This window comes from Sprattus sprattus (genome assembly GCF_963457725.1).
Source record: "Sprattus sprattus genome assembly, chromosome: 8".
Classification (NCBI taxonomy): Eukaryota; Metazoa; Chordata; class Actinopteri; order Clupeiformes; family Clupeidae; genus Sprattus; species Sprattus sprattus.
In genome coordinates, this window is record NC_137927.1 from 10,865,727 (window position 1) to 10,885,726 (window position 20,000).

General features: G+C 47.5%; 1 protein-coding gene across 1 annotated transcript in view; it reads right to left on the bottom strand.

Moving 5' to 3' along the window:
* The window catches only part of nav2a (neuron navigator 2a), an 83,880-nt gene that overhangs the window by 46,650 nt on the left and 17,230 nt on the right, over window positions 1–20,000 (bottom strand). Inside the window, exons 5-11 of the mRNA XM_080843845.1 lie at window positions 19,733–19,952; window positions 18,978–19,034; window positions 16,676–16,809; window positions 7,760–8,954; window positions 6,617–6,729; window positions 5,865–5,973; window positions 3,745–4,116 (exon numbers count right to left, since the gene is read on the bottom strand). Coding sequence (XP_080699971.1) covers window positions 3,745–4,116; window positions 5,865–5,973; window positions 6,617–6,729; window positions 7,760–8,954; window positions 16,676–16,809; window positions 18,978–19,034; window positions 19,733–19,952 — 2,200 coding nt within the window. The remainder of the gene's footprint in view (window positions 1–3,744; window positions 4,117–5,864; window positions 5,974–6,616; window positions 6,730–7,759; window positions 8,955–16,675; window positions 16,810–18,977; window positions 19,035–19,732; window positions 19,953–20,000) is intronic.

Below are 20,000 nucleotides of genomic sequence, written 5' to 3' on the forward strand. Positions count from 1 at the left end.
GGGTGTGTGTGTGTGTGGGGGGGGGGGGGGGGATCTTAACATGGCAATCCATCATGTGGCATTACCACAGAGCCTGGGGGACTTTTATGAGTGAGCTCAAGACTACAGCATGCAGACAGCTCACCCTCCCCACCTTCATGAACACACACACACACCACAGACAGCCTCTCATTCATAAGAGAAACAGGAGAGCCGTTATGCAAATTCATATTTATGTAAACATCAGGTGCCGGGACAGACGCCACCTTTCTAGGGGTTGTTTCGTAATGAGATCACAACCAGCTATTAGCAGAGGCCCTCGTTCAAATCTACTTACTGTGGACTGAATGCATCCATTTGCTTTACTACCCTTTCCTTACCAGGAGTAGACTGAACGTACTCAACTGCAGTGCTTTGGAATGTAAGCACTGTGCTCTACAAGTTGGGTTGAAGGGCGTGCAGTTCATCTCCAGAGACACGTAACAAAATAAAAAGCACAACCTGTGTCAAAATGAACAAAGCCTTTGAAGCAGAGAAGAAAGCGAGCTGTCATGGTAGCAGTAAAAGCGGTCTGAATGAGCCAGCTCTCCCTGGCCGAGTCCCAGAGGAACATGCAGGGCTGCAGCCCGTCCAGCAGACCTTCAGCCTCCCTCCGGTCTACAGAGGGTGGAGGTGTTACTGACTGGCTGTTTCCTGCAGGTACAATAACAGCCTCCGAACGCCAGGGGAAATAAGGCTAGGCAGAGGTGGCGGAACCTGATAGACAGGTACGGGACCCGTATGAGACCAACACAAGATGCCTGCTATGGTCAGACACACATCCACTAAAATACACACACTTTCTGTCTCACTCACTCTCTCCATCTCTCATACAGACACACAAACACACTCACGTGCACATGCACACACAGACACAGTCACACAGACACAGTTCATGTTGTGCACACAAAAGAAAAAAAATCACTCACACATACACATACAAGCGCACACACACACACACACACACACACACACACACACACACACACACACACACACACACACACACACACACACACACACACGCAAGCACACATACACACATGCAAGCGCACACACATGCAAGCATACACACACATGCAAGCACACACACACATGCAAGCGCACACACAAGCAAGCATACACACACATGCAAGCGCACACACACATGCAAGCATACACACTTGTATTGTACAGGTGACGGAGGGGCTAGCTGTAGAGCCTCCTGGGCAAAGAGAGACAGAGAGAGAGAGAGTGTGTGTGTGTGTGTGTGTGTGTGTGTGTGTGGGGGGGGGGGGGGGGTATTCATGTGCTTTTAAATCATTAGAGCCAGAGGGCCACTCCATTCCCCTCTCAGTAATCCAGTAACCCGGCAACCGTGACGCCCTGCTTCTGAATGAGGCCTAATTTCACCATCCATCACTCCACTCCACACACAAGTCTGCCTGTCCCTACTGTGCAATCCAACTAAAGATACAACATCCTAAATATTATTAGGTTCGAAACTTCAGTAAACATTACAACTTGTCTCTCCTCAAAATAACAAAATAATTAAATGCTAACTGACTATACAAAAATCCAGTTTAGGGTGCAGTCTTCCAATCTTCTTGTTTTTTAAGCCTTTTAAAATACGAACAATGTGAAAAGTATCTTTAAAAGAACATCCCCCCAAAATCCGGGATTAACTCTGCTACACACACACTAGTGCTGACTAATAAGCCAGTGGCAAACTCACTATGGCTTAACACTATCGACCCAGTGCAAGAAAACTCAAAACACTCCACAGATAGCTGTCGAAAACAAACAGCAGCCTCCACCTCCCCTGTGCAAACCCACCCACCCACACACACACAGACAGACACACACACACACAGACACACAGACACACACACATACACACACACACACACACACACACACACACACACACACACACACACACACACACACACAGACATACACACACACACACACGCACACACACACACACACACACACACACACACACAGACACACACACACAGACATACACACACACACACACACACATACTAACACACACATACTAACACACACACACACACACACACACACACACACACAGTCACACACCACTCCTTAGAGCCCTCTTCCAGGCTCAGCTAGGCGTGGAGTTTTAAAACACAACATGGCCTCTAACAGCCTCTCTACTCAACTCCCCATTTTTATTTTTAGCCCCGGGAGAACTGTCAACGCCAACGCAAATATTGTAATGCCTCCTCATGACACATGCCTTGGCCTGACCACTACTGCTCCGGAGCACTCAGGAGGGGAGGGGGGGGGCATTTGCCTTGGCAGAGAACCTAGAGGCTCTAGCATGACCTCACGCCGCAGGAGATGCTGTGTCTGGGTGCAATGGAGAGGGACTGGCTGGTGTGCGCTAGGACTGTAAAGGCTACTGCAGGGCGAAGGCCGGGGTCCTGTTCACAGGAATCATAGAGGCAGCAGGGTCGGACTCTCAGCCTCGCAGTGGGAGTGTTCACGTCATCCTGCTGGATGCTTGTTTACTACAAAGGGTAACTGGGTTCAACACGTCTGGAGGAAAGGAGAGGGAGCTGTGCTGTTACGTGCATTCAGATACACAAACAGGCTCTCACACTCTTTTTCACTCTCTCTCTCTCTCTTACACACACACACACACACACACACACACACACACACACATACACACACACACACACACACACACACACACACACACACACACACACACACACACACACACATAAACACACACATACACAAGCGTGTACATACACACATGGTCAGATTAACCCTAGGCTAACAGAGAACACCCTGTAGAGACTGTAAGATACAAGAGATAAGGGACGCTACCCTTTTGATGCACACACACACACACACACACACACACACACACACACACACACACACTTTGAAAGAATAATAATGCATATTTGGTGCCTGTCAGTCTCTGTAAAGACAGTGCCAAACAGATTCTCTCCAGCACTGCAATCTTTTATTATGTAGGAATTTCTCAGTCAGAACATTGCTGCATAAAATGAAGATGCCAGCGCAGGTGAATGCCATCAATTCACCCTCGGCTGACATCTTCACACAGACTGCTGACAGGTATCCGGTATCATTAGGACTCCCCATCACAAATCATGCCTTCAAAGGCATGTTTGCTGATGTTTGTTCCCATGGAAACAATGAACAAATACAAATAAAAGCTTATATAATAATACAGGGATTTAAATTATAGATAGAGTCAAGGTATGCAGAGCTTGTTTCAGCACAGAGGAAATATTCAGGGAATTTCATACTTTGTTTTCTGCCCATATTTTTTTATGTTTGTTTGATTGTTTTCTTGTCTGTACACTTCATGCTTCTGCCAGCGTAAGAGATACACTGCTATGTCTCAGCAGGACATTAAGGAAATGTTGGCGCCATCTAGTGTGGTTGGAGTGTAAACTCCAAAATACGCTGTTCAAATCAGGGTCATTTGCAAAGATCAGTCTGCTTTAAATACACAAAGTAAAGAGAAGGAGTGCTGAAGTCAGACCAGTTTCTATCAGTAATGTATTGAAATATACATTTTTATTTTAAATAATAATAGGTATAATCTATCATTTTCTACGCTTCAGTAGACCACGTCTTCATTAGACGGTGATAAACAAACAAACAATGTTCCACACCTTCCAACCTCAGGCCATGATATAAATGTGCAAAGACAGAGTGGCCACTCACCCGCTGGTGACATCATCAGGGCGCGTGTTCTTGCTCAGCACTTCTCCGTCGCTCATGTAGCCCGTCACGTCCATGGCGAGTCCGCTGAGGTCCAGCTCGTCCGCGCGGTCCGACAGCTCTAGGCTGCACAGGGCGCTCCCGCGGGCTGCCAGCTGCCGCCGCAGGGCCCCGCCCGGGTACAGGAACCGGCCTTGGCCCCCCGTACCGCCGCGGCCATAGCTGTTGCTCAGCGAGGGAGCGTCGCCCGCCTGCAGCCGTGGGCTCGACTGGCCCATACGCCACGACATTGGCGCTGGCCGAGAGCCGAGGCCCAGCAGGCTCCTCCCACTGATCTCCGTGGTGACACTGCCATCGAAGGTGGTCTCCAGGGTGCTGGGAGAGAGACGGCGAGGAGGACGGGGAGGAGGGAGGGTGAAGAATGGAGGGAGGCAGTAGAAGAGAGAGGGACAGAGAGAGGAGAGTGCAAAGAGGGGTGAGAGGAAAGATGAAATTAGATTAGATTTTACACTTTATATACAAATGTAGACCACAAGAAAATTTAAGTGCAGAAAGTGCAGGTGCTAAAGCATTAGTGATATGCACGGTGATGAACAGAACCAAGAAGAGAGAAAGAGGCGAGCAAGAGAACCGAGAAGGATAAATGGCTTGTGACATTAAGTTATAGTAATGTCGTTTAACAAGCTGTGGCGGCCTTGTGGTTCTCTGTGGGGCCAGCATTCCCGGCCAAAACAGAGCGCCAGAAATAGAGCTCCCGGGGTTCGGCTGGCTGGTGTGTTTGCCTGGTCGCTGCCACACAGCCCCGCCGAGAGCCTCAAATCCAAACACACTCAAACCCTTCAGGGTGAGCGCGAGCGTCTCATCTCTACAACACACTCTCGTTTCAAAACACTACCCTTCATAAACGCCATGCTCAGAGTAGGCTCTATGTTGACACACTCACACCCATAGATGGACATATCCAGCTGAACGCACTGCAGAGGGGCTCAGTCTGCGGTGTGCAAGACTGGGCACAATTGCTGGCCACTGCTGTGCTTGGATCAGTAAATCATTGTGTTTTAAATGAGACGCCAGAGTTGCTCCATTACTTTGAAAAAAAATGAATAATTCACATTAAAGGGACATATCCGCATCCAAATTTAATTTTGCATGCAGCACAACCTAGTCTTTAAAGATAAAAGATTACATGTCCTATGTCTTTCATTATTACATTATTTTTTGCATTACATTATACATGGATTTCTCTTTATATATGGTAAACACACTGTAACCTAACCAAAGTGAACTGATCTCAGTTAAACTGAATAAACGCCTAAGTTATTTGCACAAGCCTGCTGTGTCTTCCCAAAACCCACCCCATCCTGGAACAGACACACGCAGCTGTGAAAGGTAACAAGCAGACAGTCCATGGGAGGTAGCTGTCATGGAGCTGACATCATCCAGAACTCTGAGACTCTCTCAGTGTGAGTTCAAGAGAAGCTCCACTGGCTTCACAGAATAGGACACGTCTGTCAGGACCACTAAAGCAGCCCAGTAGACAGTGACCACTCAGACATCTGAGAAGTCTAGACCTTGAGCGCACAAAATCAACTTCAAGAGATTGCTTTGTGAGAAAAAACCTGCTGTGGGAGTCTCCTCCATGGTAAATGTTTCAAAAACCAGCCACGGCCTAAATATATATATATTAAAAAACTATACACACAAAGACACCGCCATATAACACATTTTATCTTGGTGATGTTTTGTACTTGTTTGATATCATCACACCTCACCTTAAGGTTTTATAACCGGACTGTCAGGGGCTGAAACTGTGAGCCCATTGAGAAGCAATGTGATGTTGTTATGAAAGATGTCCAGCAGATGGCACTAGTCTGACTCGTTCCCCAGCAGACTCATAAACAGCACTGCTCATATAAAGGCAGGGAGTGTTTACTGCCTCTTACCTTTGACAAGTGATTAAATCAGCAGGTTTACTTTCCTTAGCTGCCCATCACGTCTCACTTTCAGAGTACACCAGAGAGACAGCCGGTAGATTTACTCCCAACGTATACCGCCCCCTTCGACTCTGACTGTGTGAAGAAGTATGTGGGGTGTTGATAGTAGTCCTTATAGACAGCCCTTACCTGTGTGAGATCTGGGTTCCCCTTAGACTGGACATGGTTTCCTCCAGGTTCTGTCGGAGGTCTGCGATGTTCTTCACGGTTCGTAATCGCCTGGTTTCAGGGTCTTCACCTGTAAGAAGCATAAACACAAATTATCCACGGGCGGCCTTTAGGGGTCAACCATACAATGCTCTCGTTGTATTCCACATGCAGCTGGTCTCCAAACACTGAGGAGCCTAAAAAAACCCAAAGGACTGCCTCAAGATAAGGTCATACCCTGACTAAGCAAACATCTGACCAACATATTAATTTTAAAAAGACACACACATGGCCCAGTAGCTACTGTTTAGGACAACATAGTCCTCCATTGGAAATCCCCTAGCAAGTGAGCCTAATTACACCCCACATGGCAACATGTGGTCGACACACCAGAGCTGAACAGGCCAGAGAGTTACTGTACAACTAGTGATACACTGGACTCCTTTAAGGCAGGAGGAGAAACATTGGTTGAAATTCTCTCACACTATGGCTCCTATCACATAATACTATTGGTTGAAATTTCCCAAAATATGTCCAATGAAGTATGCAATGTGTGTGAATATTAAGGCATAAAAAAGTTTGGTTTCATCTTTATTAAACATTATCCAATAATGTAATTTTCTGTAACTGATACAAAGTAAATGACAGTCAGATGGAGGGCCAGAGGGGTTCACAGACTGAATCAATAGTAGAGAGCCCTCTGGTCCGGCCAGGAGACACAATCAATCGCCTACCTGACAGATCTTCTATCGAGGTCTGGCTGCTCTTGCCGAAGTTTGACGGGTCGTCAGCCCTGCCTCCGCAGCTCATCTCTGACGACATGCTTCCATCGATGTCAGTCTGAGACCTGAAACGACACAATGACACAGTTGTCAGCTACACCCCAGTTGTTGTTCTCCAAGACACATTTTAGCGTCACTCATTTGACCCCAAATATATCCTTTCAAACTTGCTTGAGCTCTCCACCTTCAACACTGGGCATGATGACAATGGTTAAAAGCACACATCTAGTGCTGTATATCTAAGTGCCAGATTACCATGGAGATAATCTATTTTATACAAACTCCTGTCTTTTCACCATACAAAACGCATGACAACCACAGTCTTCATGGGTCATTTTTTGGGGGGGAGGGGGGCGGCGTTGGGTGCAACAATCTCTTTCAAAGATGAAAAAAGCAAACATTGTTTGTGCCATACCCAGCACCCCGTATATGGCGGTCTGCCATTTCTAAACCGCATTCATAACCTCCAGACCACAGAGAGAGAGGTATGCATCAGAGTTGGCGCTGGTAATGCTCTTTGGCAGGTTCATGACAGCGCCAGCCCTGCACAGGAAGAATAGGGGGGGAGAGAGGCCAGGGACAGGCGAGGCATCTAAAATTGTGCCCGTTGAGAAAAAAAACCAAAGGGAGAAACACTCCCTCCTCTCCTGTGTTCGCCCGTCTCAAGCTTTAATTAGACGTAATCTGGCACTTTGACACACAGGTCAAGAGTGGAATTCACCAAAAACAAACAGGCTCTACAGAGGGAGGCAACGCCGGAGGAAATACCGGGTAAACGCGGAGCAGCTGGGCTCGCCATGGGAGCGGGAGTGGCTACTCTGGCCTCTGGGTCGAAATAGCGTGGGGTGAAGGACTCATCAATAATAAGTAAAAAAAGAAGGTTGAAGTTATATCGAAATTCCTTTTCCTTTTGATAACTTCCATTAAAATCCTCAAAGCGTGGATGCCGATGTATTTGTATAAGGAAAATAATCTATTGAAACTCCAGGTGTAAGACCATGACATGCCATGACAAGGTCTCCATAATGACGCTGATGGCACCTCATTCAACAGAATCATTTTACTCTTCACGATTAAAAGGTGACGAGTGTTTACCTGTACATGAAGGGGGCCACAGTGGCTGTGTTTGGGTGGCTGTACTGCTGCTGGGGCTGAGGCAGCTGCACGCTGACTGTGTTGCTGGCTGTGGACTGCGTGATGTTGGCGTTGGCCAGCGCGGCGGCGCTGTGGCTCTGCTGGCCCTTGCCCTCTGTGGAGGCCAGGCTGGAGGAAGACGAGGAGTGCCGGCTGTCCCTGTGCAGAGCTAGACCCCCGCCCAGGCGCATGCTGCGCGGCCTCTCCCCATCTTTACCACCGGGGGGAGCCCCCGAGCCTTTCCCTTGGCCTGTTCCCATCCCGGAGCCCTTGGCACCTGGCTTTGGTATCCCGCTGTGTATTGTGGTGGAGCCCTCCTTCTTGGAGGCCCCTGCTTTACCTCCTTTGGGAATGAAGCTGGCGATCTTGGAGACACGTTTGGGCTCAGCCTCTGTCGCACCACCCCCAGTGCCATTCTCCTCCCTGGGCTCCACATCTCTGGGCTCCCCCCGCTCAGGGATGGAGGTGCGTTTGGAGCTCTCCTTTGCCCGCTCTTTGTCCTTGTCCTTTGCTCGCTCCTTCTCTTTTTCCTTCTCGGCACCCTTTACCGAGCTCTTCTTGGCCGTGAGCGCCCGGCTGAACGTCCGCTGGGCGATGCCCTTCAGGGCGATCTTTGGGCTGCTGGTCGTCATGGCAATTGTGACCGTCGGCACGCTGGGGGAACCGTTGACGGGTCGGGAGTTGCCCTCGATCTCGTCCAGCAGCAGGTCCGTATTCGACCCGCCCTCCACCCGGTCCACCACGATCCCAGAGTCCCTCAGTGCGGCGCCGCTCTGTCCGTTGTCTGCCGGCGTCTGCTGGACAGGCGTGGACGACTTGGAGCCGCTTTTACTGTTGAAGAGCTTCAGCTTCTCCAGCATTGACTTCTGGGATGCCGCTTTGGCTGGCGCGTCAGAGGACACTGTATGCTTAGACGCCCCGTTGGTGGTGGTTATGGCCGGGTTCTCCTGCTTGACGGAGAGCGTGGCGGTGGAGGTAGCTGTGTGCTTGGAGCTCAGGGACTTGCTCCTCCAGGGCTTGCCGGCCGAGTTAGGCTGCGGGATGGCCGAGGAGGAGGAGATGGAGGATGAGGAGGAGGTGACCGAGCCGGAGCCTAAGGACGAGGGAGCAAGGTCAGTCATGCCTGGAGGCAGGGAGGTCACACCTTCTGATGAGTCTGCAGAGAGAAAGGGAGAGAGAGAGAGAGAGAGAGAGAGAGAGAGAGAGAGAGAGAGAGAGAGAGAGAGAGAGAGAGAGAGAGAGAGAGAGAGAGAGAGAGAGAGAGAGAGAGAGAGAGAGAGAAGAGAGAGCGGGAGAGAGAGAGGGAGAGAGGAGTCACACGTGTGGGTGGTAAAGACAGAGTAGGTGGAGAGGGAGGAGAAAAAAGAGAGATGAAAAGGGTGGAATGGTTAAAATAGAGGGATAATCTGTGAACGCACACACACACACACACACCCACCCACCCACACACATACACTCCCCAGCCATAAAAGGAGCGCAGCTCCAGTGTAAATGAGTCATTACTCCATGCTGCAGCTCACACTGACTAACTGTTATAAACTGTTTATAGTCACAATGAGTGAGACTGCTTTTAGGTTCGGCCAACAAGTCCCAGTCAAAACACTGGCTATTTAATGTCCTTTCTGTACACACACAAGGCCTTTCAGAACCAGGCCAATTTAGAGCTCTTAAAATCAAACAGGTGTAAATAAATAACTATAAATCAACACATAAACAAATATAATTCCAGAAACAAACACTGACAATTTCAAATATACAGTTGAACTATCTAGTAGTTACTATAAGACACAAACACTGCAAATACCGTACCATAGTGCAGAAAACTGTCAGGAGAATTAAAAATCCCTCCACATGCAAATCATTCATAGAGTTTAGCCTGAGCCCTGAGCGTGAGAGGCAGCGTGACACTGAGCACACACTCCCTCTCCCACAGCTCACAGCACACACACACACACACACTCCTGACCTACCGGAGACGCTCCTCAATAAAGGCTATTGTCCACCGCAGGCCCTTCTCAGTGTGTCAAAGCACATTTAGGGCTCGGTGACGCCCTGTGCCATGCTGTGTCCTCTCTCCCTCTCTCTCCCTCTCCCTCTCTCTCTCTCTCTCTCTCTCTCTCTCTCTCTCTCTCTCTCTCTCTCTCTCTCTGTCTCTATCTCTCACTCTTTTTTCTGTCTTTTTCAATATCTGTCTCTGTCTCTATCTCTCTCCCCCTCTTTCTCGCTCTGAACCTTACGCTCTTTCTCTCTCTCTCACTCTCTCTCTTTCTGCCTCTATCTCTCTCTATTTCTATCACTATTTCTCTCTTTTTCAACTTCCGTATCTGTCTCTCTCTCTGCGCCTCTCACTTTCTGTCAGTATCCCTCTCTCTCTCTCTCTCTCTCGTCGCCTGAGCTTGCTCTCCTTCTGCTGCCGGAGCACACCAGGCCGGTGGCGGTCTGCAGGAGAGACAGGAGGAGGAGGCAGGGCAGACGCAGCACAGGAGTTAACCACGCCGAGACTGCCTGCCCAGTGCTCTCCAGCCCAGCGCTCACACAGACCCTCCCATTATAGCTCCTGCCCTTCACACACGAACACACACACACACACACACATATATATACTCTCACACAAATACCTACACAGGCATGCACACACATGCACACACACACACACACACACACACACACACACACACACACACACACACACACTGGAGAATCACAGAAGAGATCCAATTCTCATGCATCTTGCATCACTTCTAGGCAATTTGCAGCTTTTTTACTTACTAATCACACATTGCCATTGCTAAAATGTAGACATCTACCACAGCCAGTGCCCCTGTATATTTGTATTGTTATGATTGCAAAGGGGCCTACATTTCAAAGCATGTGCTAATTCTCCTCATGCCGTCATCTTTTATCCAATGCTAAATACCCTACTTAAGAAATGTAGCATAAATACTTAATAAGATAATAAAAACCATGCTTTGATGTCTGTTAAGCATTCAAAGAGGGAATTATGCAATCACAGCTCTCCTCCGTTCATAACTTCTCACGCGCATTCTCTTTTGCTTTCTTTCTCCCTATATCTTTACATATTTGTATTCCCAGGTTGGAGGCAAAAAACCTCTTCTAACTACTCTCCTGTTTCCTCTCACTTGGTGTTTTTAGCGAGCACCGGCAAAACAATGCGGCAATTAGGAAGTGATTAACGGCCAATTAGCCGTGGCAGCCTGAGGAAAGTGGGTCAGATTGCTAATGACTACAAATGGGAGGAGGAGTGGAGAAAAAGAGAGAAAGAAAGAGAGAGAGAGAGAGAGAGAGAGAGAGAGAGAGAGAGAGGAAAGATAGAGAGACAGAAAAAAGAAAGTGAGAGAGAGGAGCGATTTATTTAGAGTGACGGACGGAACGTCTCTGGTTATTTTCCGCTGTCGTTTTCAACCCTTTGCTGCTGTCCTTAATCGCTTTCCTGTTCTGTCATGGCCTCTACTTCGCCACATACTGAGAGGTTCCCAACATTGGGAGAAGAGAAAAGAGAAGAAGGTCGGGGGGTAGGTCGTCCTCCACCTATCCTATGTGCCAGGCATGCCCTAAGGGCAGTGGTCTCTCTGTCATTTCCAGGGCCATGTTTAAGTGTTTAGCTCTGCACCATGTAATTACACAGCCGTCATTAAAACAGAGGAAACCATGGACGACTGGTCAGCCCCCCACCCCCAGTAGAACCACAGAGCCTCCACTCTCTCTCCTACCTCTCCAGTCATATAGAGAGTCTTAAAACGCATCAAGTCTGTTTCAGTTCCACACCAAGATTTATTTTCTTTCTTTCGCTTATTTAATGACAGCTAGTCTGTTGTTTATGTCTTGACGTCTTGGTCAGTCTTTTTCCCTTCCTCTCTCTGAGTTAGGGGCCATCTGTACGAAGAGACACCCAGTCCTTCTGACAGGTCCTCGTGCCACTGAGTGGCTACACTGATGTTGTTTCGCCCACTGACCCATATCACCCAACATCAAATAGGGCCTCCCGTGCCTGTGCCTCCTGACTTAAGCTTCACGCTTCTGGGATTAAAGGGCCTGCCTGAGTGGGGGCAGTAGAATCTTCATGGGTGGGGGTGAGGGTGGAGAGGTTGAGTAAATGCATTAAGAGTGCAGTGGGGGGTGGGGGTGGTGGGGGCAGTGGTCGGCTGACGCTGTTTACCTCAGCCTGCCACGGTCACAAGACTTCCATCTGAACTTTTGGATCGACCCTGCTTTGCTTCTCTCCTCTCCTCTCCTCTCCTCTCCACCAAACCCCTTACATTTCCCTGCTCCCTTCCTCTCCTCCTCTCCTCTCCTCTCCTTTCCTCTTCTCCTCTCCTCTCCTCTCCTGCCCTCTCCTCTCCACCTAACCCTTACATTTTCCTGCTCCCCTCCTCCCTTCTCCCCTCCCCTCCCCTCCTCTCCTCTCGTCTCCTCTACTTGGCTTCCTACCCCTTCCATTGGAACTCAAAATGACCTGCTCCACTCTAGACTCTTCTCCCCTCCATATCTAAACACATTAGCTAACGCTAACGCTAACGCATATGCTAACGCATCCCATGTTTACCTCTCAGCATTGCTGGCTGGCTTCACAGCCCTGGAAGGCTGGGCTGGGAGAAGGCTCGGCACAAATAAAAGTGCCTCATTCATGCACAGCACACAGAAGGCGATCACAAGTATGTCACGGCTAATCGCTTTAAGTGTAATTCTCCATCAAGGACATTTATTTGCCTGATTGGTGGCAAATCATATGATGGCCGGCAGTGTTGCTTTTTTAAGAATCCTCTGCTTGAACCGCATAAAGTTAGATCCACTTACAGGCATGTCAGATGGACATTAATCAGGGGAAACATGTGCAGGGCCATGCTTGCACAACAAATTTGATCTCTGGAAGCCTATTGAAGTCCTCTCTCTTTCTCCCTTTAAGTGTGTGTGTGCTTGTGTGCGTGTGTGCGTGTGTGCGTGTGTGTGTGCATGTGTGTGTGTGTGTATGTGTATGTACACTTCAGGTGTAACCAAAATCCTCATAAAACATATAAAAAGCACATGACACAAACACCTGACAGTTCTGTATATGCCCAATAAACACTGGTAAGCTTTGAAATAATGCACAACAAGATGGAATGAATACATCTGGCAACCAGTAAAGGAGCAACTTGGTCTATGGGCCCTAGACTATGCCTATATACCCCTGGGCTCAAAATAGGCTAAAGCCCTCAGTATAAATGTTTATCAGCTCACTTTTGTTGTGGGCAAAGTGGGCATCTGAGGATAAGAATACAGACTCTCTTCATGACCTGCCTGCCATACAAACCAGACAACCTGCTCTTTCTTTCTCTCTCTCTCTCTCTCTCTTTCTCCTATTCTCCCTCTCTGTACCTCTCTTCGGCTCTCTCTCCTTCTCTCCCTCTCTGAGTTCAGCGGCGTCCCTGTGGGGCGGTGGGACAGCGGGGCTTTGTTCAGAGGCCCAGTTCAACTTTAGAGGTCCCTCCTGTCTGCTCACCAGAAATAGAATCCATACAGCTCAGCTGTCCTTTCATTCAACACAGTTTGCCATGCACACCCATACCCACACAGACACAAAGACACACACCCATACCCATACCCACACAGACACACACACACACACACACACACACACACACAGATATAAGCAGAGAGAGAGACACACACACACACACACACACACACACACACACACACACACACACACTCACACTCACACTCACACTCACACTCACACACACAGATATAAGCAGAGAGACACACACACACACACACACACACACACACACAGACAGACAGACAGACAGACAGACAGACACACACACACACACACACACACACACACACACACACACACACACACACACACACACACACACACACACACACACACACACACATTTAAGCAGACACACACACACACACACACACCCAATGCACCTGACTCCTTGACCAATTCTCAAAGACGAATCTTATTGTTTTTGCTGATGTTTAGACAGAAATGTATTGAGTACCAACACCATTTAAAGCTCCAAGCTAATACAGGAAACATAATCTGATATATACAACTGCAACAAAAATCTCATTTTACCAGTCTTAAGAGGCCGTAGTATTCAAAATCACCACACATAAAAATGCCAGCACAGAGGTATCTTCTGTTTCACTAACTCTTCTCTGTCTAAACAGCATGACTGGTAGATCAGGACACAGAGTAATTACAGAACTACAGTACACTGAGCCAACGTCGGTCATGAATAGAGCTCAACCGAATTACACAGCAAAGTCAAAGAAATTAGTTCAAACAAACCTCATAATTGGATATGTTCATTCCCAGAGAGAGATAGAGAGAAAGAAAGAGAGAGAGAGAAAGAGAGAGCGAGAGAGAGATTTTGGAAGAACACCAGAGCAGTTCAAGTGCGCCCTAGTGTCCTAGTAGCCAGTGGGTCATCAGATGCCTGAGCGGTCCAAGTGTCCAACTCTTATATCTCCAGACGTTTCTCTGTCTCCAAAGAGAGGTTAGAAGCACCTTGTTGCTGTGGTGTAACACACTGTAACTAGCTTTAGCGCAGACAGACGGGCTGAAATGAGGTCTGCACTGGGAGCACATGAACTAAATGCTATATGCTTTATGCAGTGGTCCACCCCACCTCCTCTCTGTCCTCCTTTCAACAATCCCTCTCTCTCTTCCTCTCAACCATGCCCCTCTTTCTTCCTCTAACCAATCCATCCCTCTCTTATTCTTTTCCCTTTTTTACTGTTCAACTCCCTTTCTTTTTGAGAACTGGTTCACTAATTGGTGTCTTATCAAAGCATGCAAATTGGCTGTGTTTTCAGCTAACTGCTGTGGATCTGCATTGATCAGTAACAATTATTTTTCATATCTATTGAAGTACAATTCAATGCACACAGTGTGCATGACATACACACATGCGGGCACACACACGCACTCTCTCTCACACACACACACACACACACACAAATAAACACACACACACAAAAAACTCAACACAAGCACGTGCAATCCAGTTATTTCTCTCTTTGTCACATCCACACTCATCCATACAAGACTGTGTAACTTCCTGTCCAAAGTACAGTACGTGTGGGCTTTGGTGTTAAGTATTTCCTGAGAGGGGACTGTGAGGTGACCTCTTCTGTTCACAGCAGAGTTTTTAAGTGTCCTGTTACACACAGGTGGCCACTGGGTTGACATGCGTTACAAAAGAGTAGCTAACACACACACACACACACACACACACACACACACACACAAATGCACACACACACACACACACACCTGTGAATCTGAAGTCTAAAAATAGCAACACATTAAAGCCTTTGCCTATAAATCTTCTACAATAATCTAATATGGGACACAGGAACACACCAAGTTCATGGTATGACCATAACAGGAACTGAACACAGTAAGTTTAAGCAAACAAACAAGCTTTATATGTTGAGGCACCTAATCCATTAGTAGGTAAACGGATGTGAGTACCTAAAATGTACAGTATGTAACAGCTGCTAAGTTTGTGACCCCTTCACAGTTTGTTCTGATCCGACCCATATGACAATGCTGCTCTGTTCAGCCTCTTTGAAGTGGGGACCTGGTACTGGCTCATGGCAGTTCCCCAACCACCCCACCCCCCGCCACACACACACACACACACACAAACACACACACACGACACATACACACACACACACAGGAACTTATATAGACACACACACACACACACACACACACAAACACACACACACACACACACACACACAGAGAAACACACATACACACAGGAACTCTTACACCCACAGAAACACACACAAACACACACACACACACACACACACACACACACAGAAACTCATACACCCACAGAAACACACACACACACACACACACACACACACACACACAGGAACACAGAAACACACATACACACAGGAACTCATAAACACACAGAAACAGACACACACACAGAAACCCAACACATACACACAGGAACTCACACACACACACACACAGAATCTAATACACAGTCTCAATGCACACTGACCTGAATAACTGACACTTTCCACTTAGGCAGGCAGTAGCACAAGCAGGAATAAACCTCAGCAAATGGAGGGGGTTAGAGGGCAAGGCCTTAGGCTATTTGCACTCAGAATCACAACATGTGTTCACACATGGACATACACGCACACACACAGACACACACATTCATACATACACAACATCTCTCACACAGACACACAGAGACATACACACCTCTACCACAAGAGCACTCATACATCAGGCACGCACGTTCACCAATGCCTCAGTACTCTCTCTATGGGGCATTTTGTGTCTAATTCACGCTCATTTCATGGCTGAAGGGGACCTGCAACCTAAATTGGTGTGACACAAAGACACAGAGCAGGGTCCACATGATGAGCCACGCAGGCCTCTGGGAAGGGCAGTGTGGAACCAATCAGGACAGACCAAGGACAGAGATACAAAGGACTCTGAGTGAATTATGAACACTACATACACAAGTACACACACTCTCCCTTTCTCACAAACACACACACACACACACACACACACACACACACAAACACACACACACACACACACACACACACACACAAAGGGCATATACACACATGGACTCTCTCCCTCTCAAAGGCACACATGCAAATACAATAATATAACTACATCTAATCTTAGTACACAATACAATACCTCGCACATAGCAATCAAAGGGAAAGGGACCTTGAAAACCAATCATTCTTTGGGCTACAGCTAGCCTATGACTAAGTTATTTGTTTAGTGTTTACAATAATGTCGCTGATCAACCACCAGTTCAGCCTTGGCATGACCAAGCTGGTCGGGCTTACCTTTGGCCAACGCTGGGACGGGTTTGGACTTGTCACTGAAGCCCTGGCTGCGGCGGTTGCCTGCAGTGCTGATGGACCCACGAGGAGAGTTGTCACTGCCCGCAGTGGACATCCTGGACGTGGGGGCGGGGAGTCTGGAGGGGTTAGAGAGAAGGACATGAGACACTGAGGAGGAGGAGGTGGAGGTGGAGGAGGAGGAGGAGGAGGAGGAGGAGGAGGAGGTTACAGCATCAGCATCAATGTAGCACATCCCGACCACTAGGTCCGATGCCAGGGACTAGGTACGATGCTGGTGTTGCACATTCTGACCACTAGTTACGACCTTACCTTGCCCCGAAATATAATACACTATTCCTTATGCAAGTGATGTCTTATGGCTGATGTGCATTTTGTTTGTTGCAATCAGAAAAGTCTTGGCTCTATCTATAGGAAAAATGGGAGACTATGGAGGACACATGAAGAACCCCATCTCTCCTCTGGGCTAGTGCCTCTCCAGGGCTAGAGCTGGTGGTTGACCTCAAATGTAATTTGTGGTTAAATGTTAAATGGCTTTGCCATTGTCATGGTTTAATTGGGTGGCTGGATTTAAATCAAAGGTCAAACATATAAATTACCCATAACATTGAGCCAGGTCCATGATCAGCATCACACATGCAAGACACATGACATCCCCTGAAGTAAAAAAAAAAATTGCCTACAAAACTAAAACAAAAGCCCTTTTGAGCGTGGCATGTGTGTTTGACCTGCGGAGTCATGGGAATTCTCTCAGATGGAGAGTCACCGAGTGACAGACGGACAGACACATCATTGACACCAGGGCTTCATGTGAGTCTAGACATGGATGAAACTGATCGGTGACACGGATTAGCCTTGAGAGATTTGACATGAATATCACTAGTCTCCCCTTCAAGAGTAATCCCCTCACACACGCACACGCACACACACACACACACACACACACACACACACACACACATATATATATATATACAGACCAGCATGGTCTGTCAATACTATTTAATTCCATGCAGCCCCTGACGGCCTACGGCAGTCACATGAATTGCTAATTTGGTAGCGCGCTAACGGGAACTCGCGCAGACAGTTGCCGATAAGCCGATTATAGGGAAAGGGGGTGGAGGGGGTTTTCTGAATGTTTGCTGCTGAAGATCAGAAGTCCAACAGGCTCAGTGCTATTAAATATGACTGACTGGTATTGGTTTCTTCTGTGTGTATGCGTGTGTCACACTTCATTTGACTTGCAGTTTTCCTGCACACTGCTTTTGTAGACTGACAGCGATTAAACCTTAATCCTGCTGATTTCAAAGCACTGTTCACTCAGCCAAAAACTCATTAATGCTCCGGGCTGACCAAGCCACTTCCATTTGGAGACCACTGAGAGAAATGATGGATGCTTTGAGCTTAAGCAGCTATTTTCAGTTCGCTTGCCCTTTGCTCAGACATATGATATTTTGTACAAATTATGAAATCCGAGGAAATGAAGAACATCAGAGTAAAAGACCACGGCATTTATTTTTGAAACACACCACTTCAATATGCAGTGCATTACTCATGCTGTAGCTTTACCTGTAATTTAAACTGTTTACCAGTAGGGGGAGGTATGCTATCATTTTGGTTGTTATCATGCAGTATCTGAACAGTGCTGATAGCTCTTAAAGGGTAGTAGACAATAAGGTTCCAAAAGGTTATATTAATATTTGAGATTAATATACGTATGACATTAAGTGACATTTTTATTTAAACAATAAATATGTGTTTTGTCTGGTTGTTCATTCAACCACATGTATAGACGTATTCCAGCCATCATATGTGAGGGAGAACAATCCAACCACAGCTGGCTACTGCGGTACGCTCCGAGTTAATAATTAATGTCATTTTCAAATAGGAGGAAGCATGCATACCCATGCGTACGTGCACACACACACACACACACACACACACACACACACACACAGCACCACACACACACACACACACACACACACACACACACACACAGATGAACACACACGCACACACACACCAAAGCAGGGGTTATCTAAAGGTCCCTCACACCCCATTGAGCACCATTTCAAATGAGGCGTGATAAGAAGGACCTTATTCCACTGCAGCCAGGTTGGGGTATTACTTTACACTGAGATTCTTCAAAAAACAAACAAAAAAACAAATGCATGCAGGAGGAACATGAGAAACGTGAGGAAGAGGAGGGTGAGGAAGGTGAGGAGGGTGAAGAGGAGGAAGAGCACTGGGACCAGGAGACATAAGCACGAGTGGAAGAGCTGACCTAGAAGACTTTTTCTGACCAAGGGAAAACTTGAGCAGTTTACTCTGTGAGGCATCCCTAGATAGAGGAAGAGAGGAGACAGACCGACACAAAGAGACACACAAATGAAGAGAAAGAGAGAGAGACAAAGAGAGACAGAGATAGAGAGATCGAAATGAGTGGAGAAGCAATGTAGAAGCAAAGGGAATGTCAACAGTAAAGGCGAAATGTAAAGCTGTAGCCAAAGAAAGTTCTAGAGTAGAGGGCAAAGGTGGCTATGTATCTATGCAGTGCAATCCCACGGAGAGAGGTGACTAGCTCTATACTACAGTTATTTTCTCCATCACAGACATTACTTAGGACTTTTCAACTACGTTGGCTGCATTCACTCTATATCTTTGTTGGCATATCAACCAGACAAAGGGATAATCAAAGATTTAATAACTCTGGAACGCTTTCCAAAAATACTAAATCATGTCTGACTTCATATTATCTAAATACATGTTTTGGTTCATCAATACAAATATACCTCAAATACTGTAAGTATCATAGATAGACTCTCGAGGATGCGATGTTGTTACTCAATACTCCACACACAAAACTCTCTCTTTCAGCAGGCCTGTCTATGCTTTTTACATGGATGGCATTTTAAAGATTTCATAAACACTTGATCCTCTACCCTACTCCCTCCATCCTCTCCTTTCTTTCTAGGATTTCACCATTCTGCTCCCATCTCTATTCTGCGCCCCCTTGTTGGTGATGGAGGTGGGGCTCACCTGGACTGCATCTCTGCCTGTGCTTTGTGTGCGTGGTGGGGACCCTGAGAGGAGGTGGCAGGCCCATGCGAGGGGGTGAGCTGGGCAGGGGCGCTGCTCTGCGGGGCCGGGGGTTGCTGGGCAGCGTGGTGCTGCTGCCGCTGGCCCTGCTGCTGCTGCTTGTAGCGAGACAAGCTGAAGAAGAGCCCAAGGATCGCCTTTAGATTCCCATTGCGGATCTCTGTGGAGTGGAGGAAGGGGGGAGGATGAGGGGATAGAGGGGGGGAGA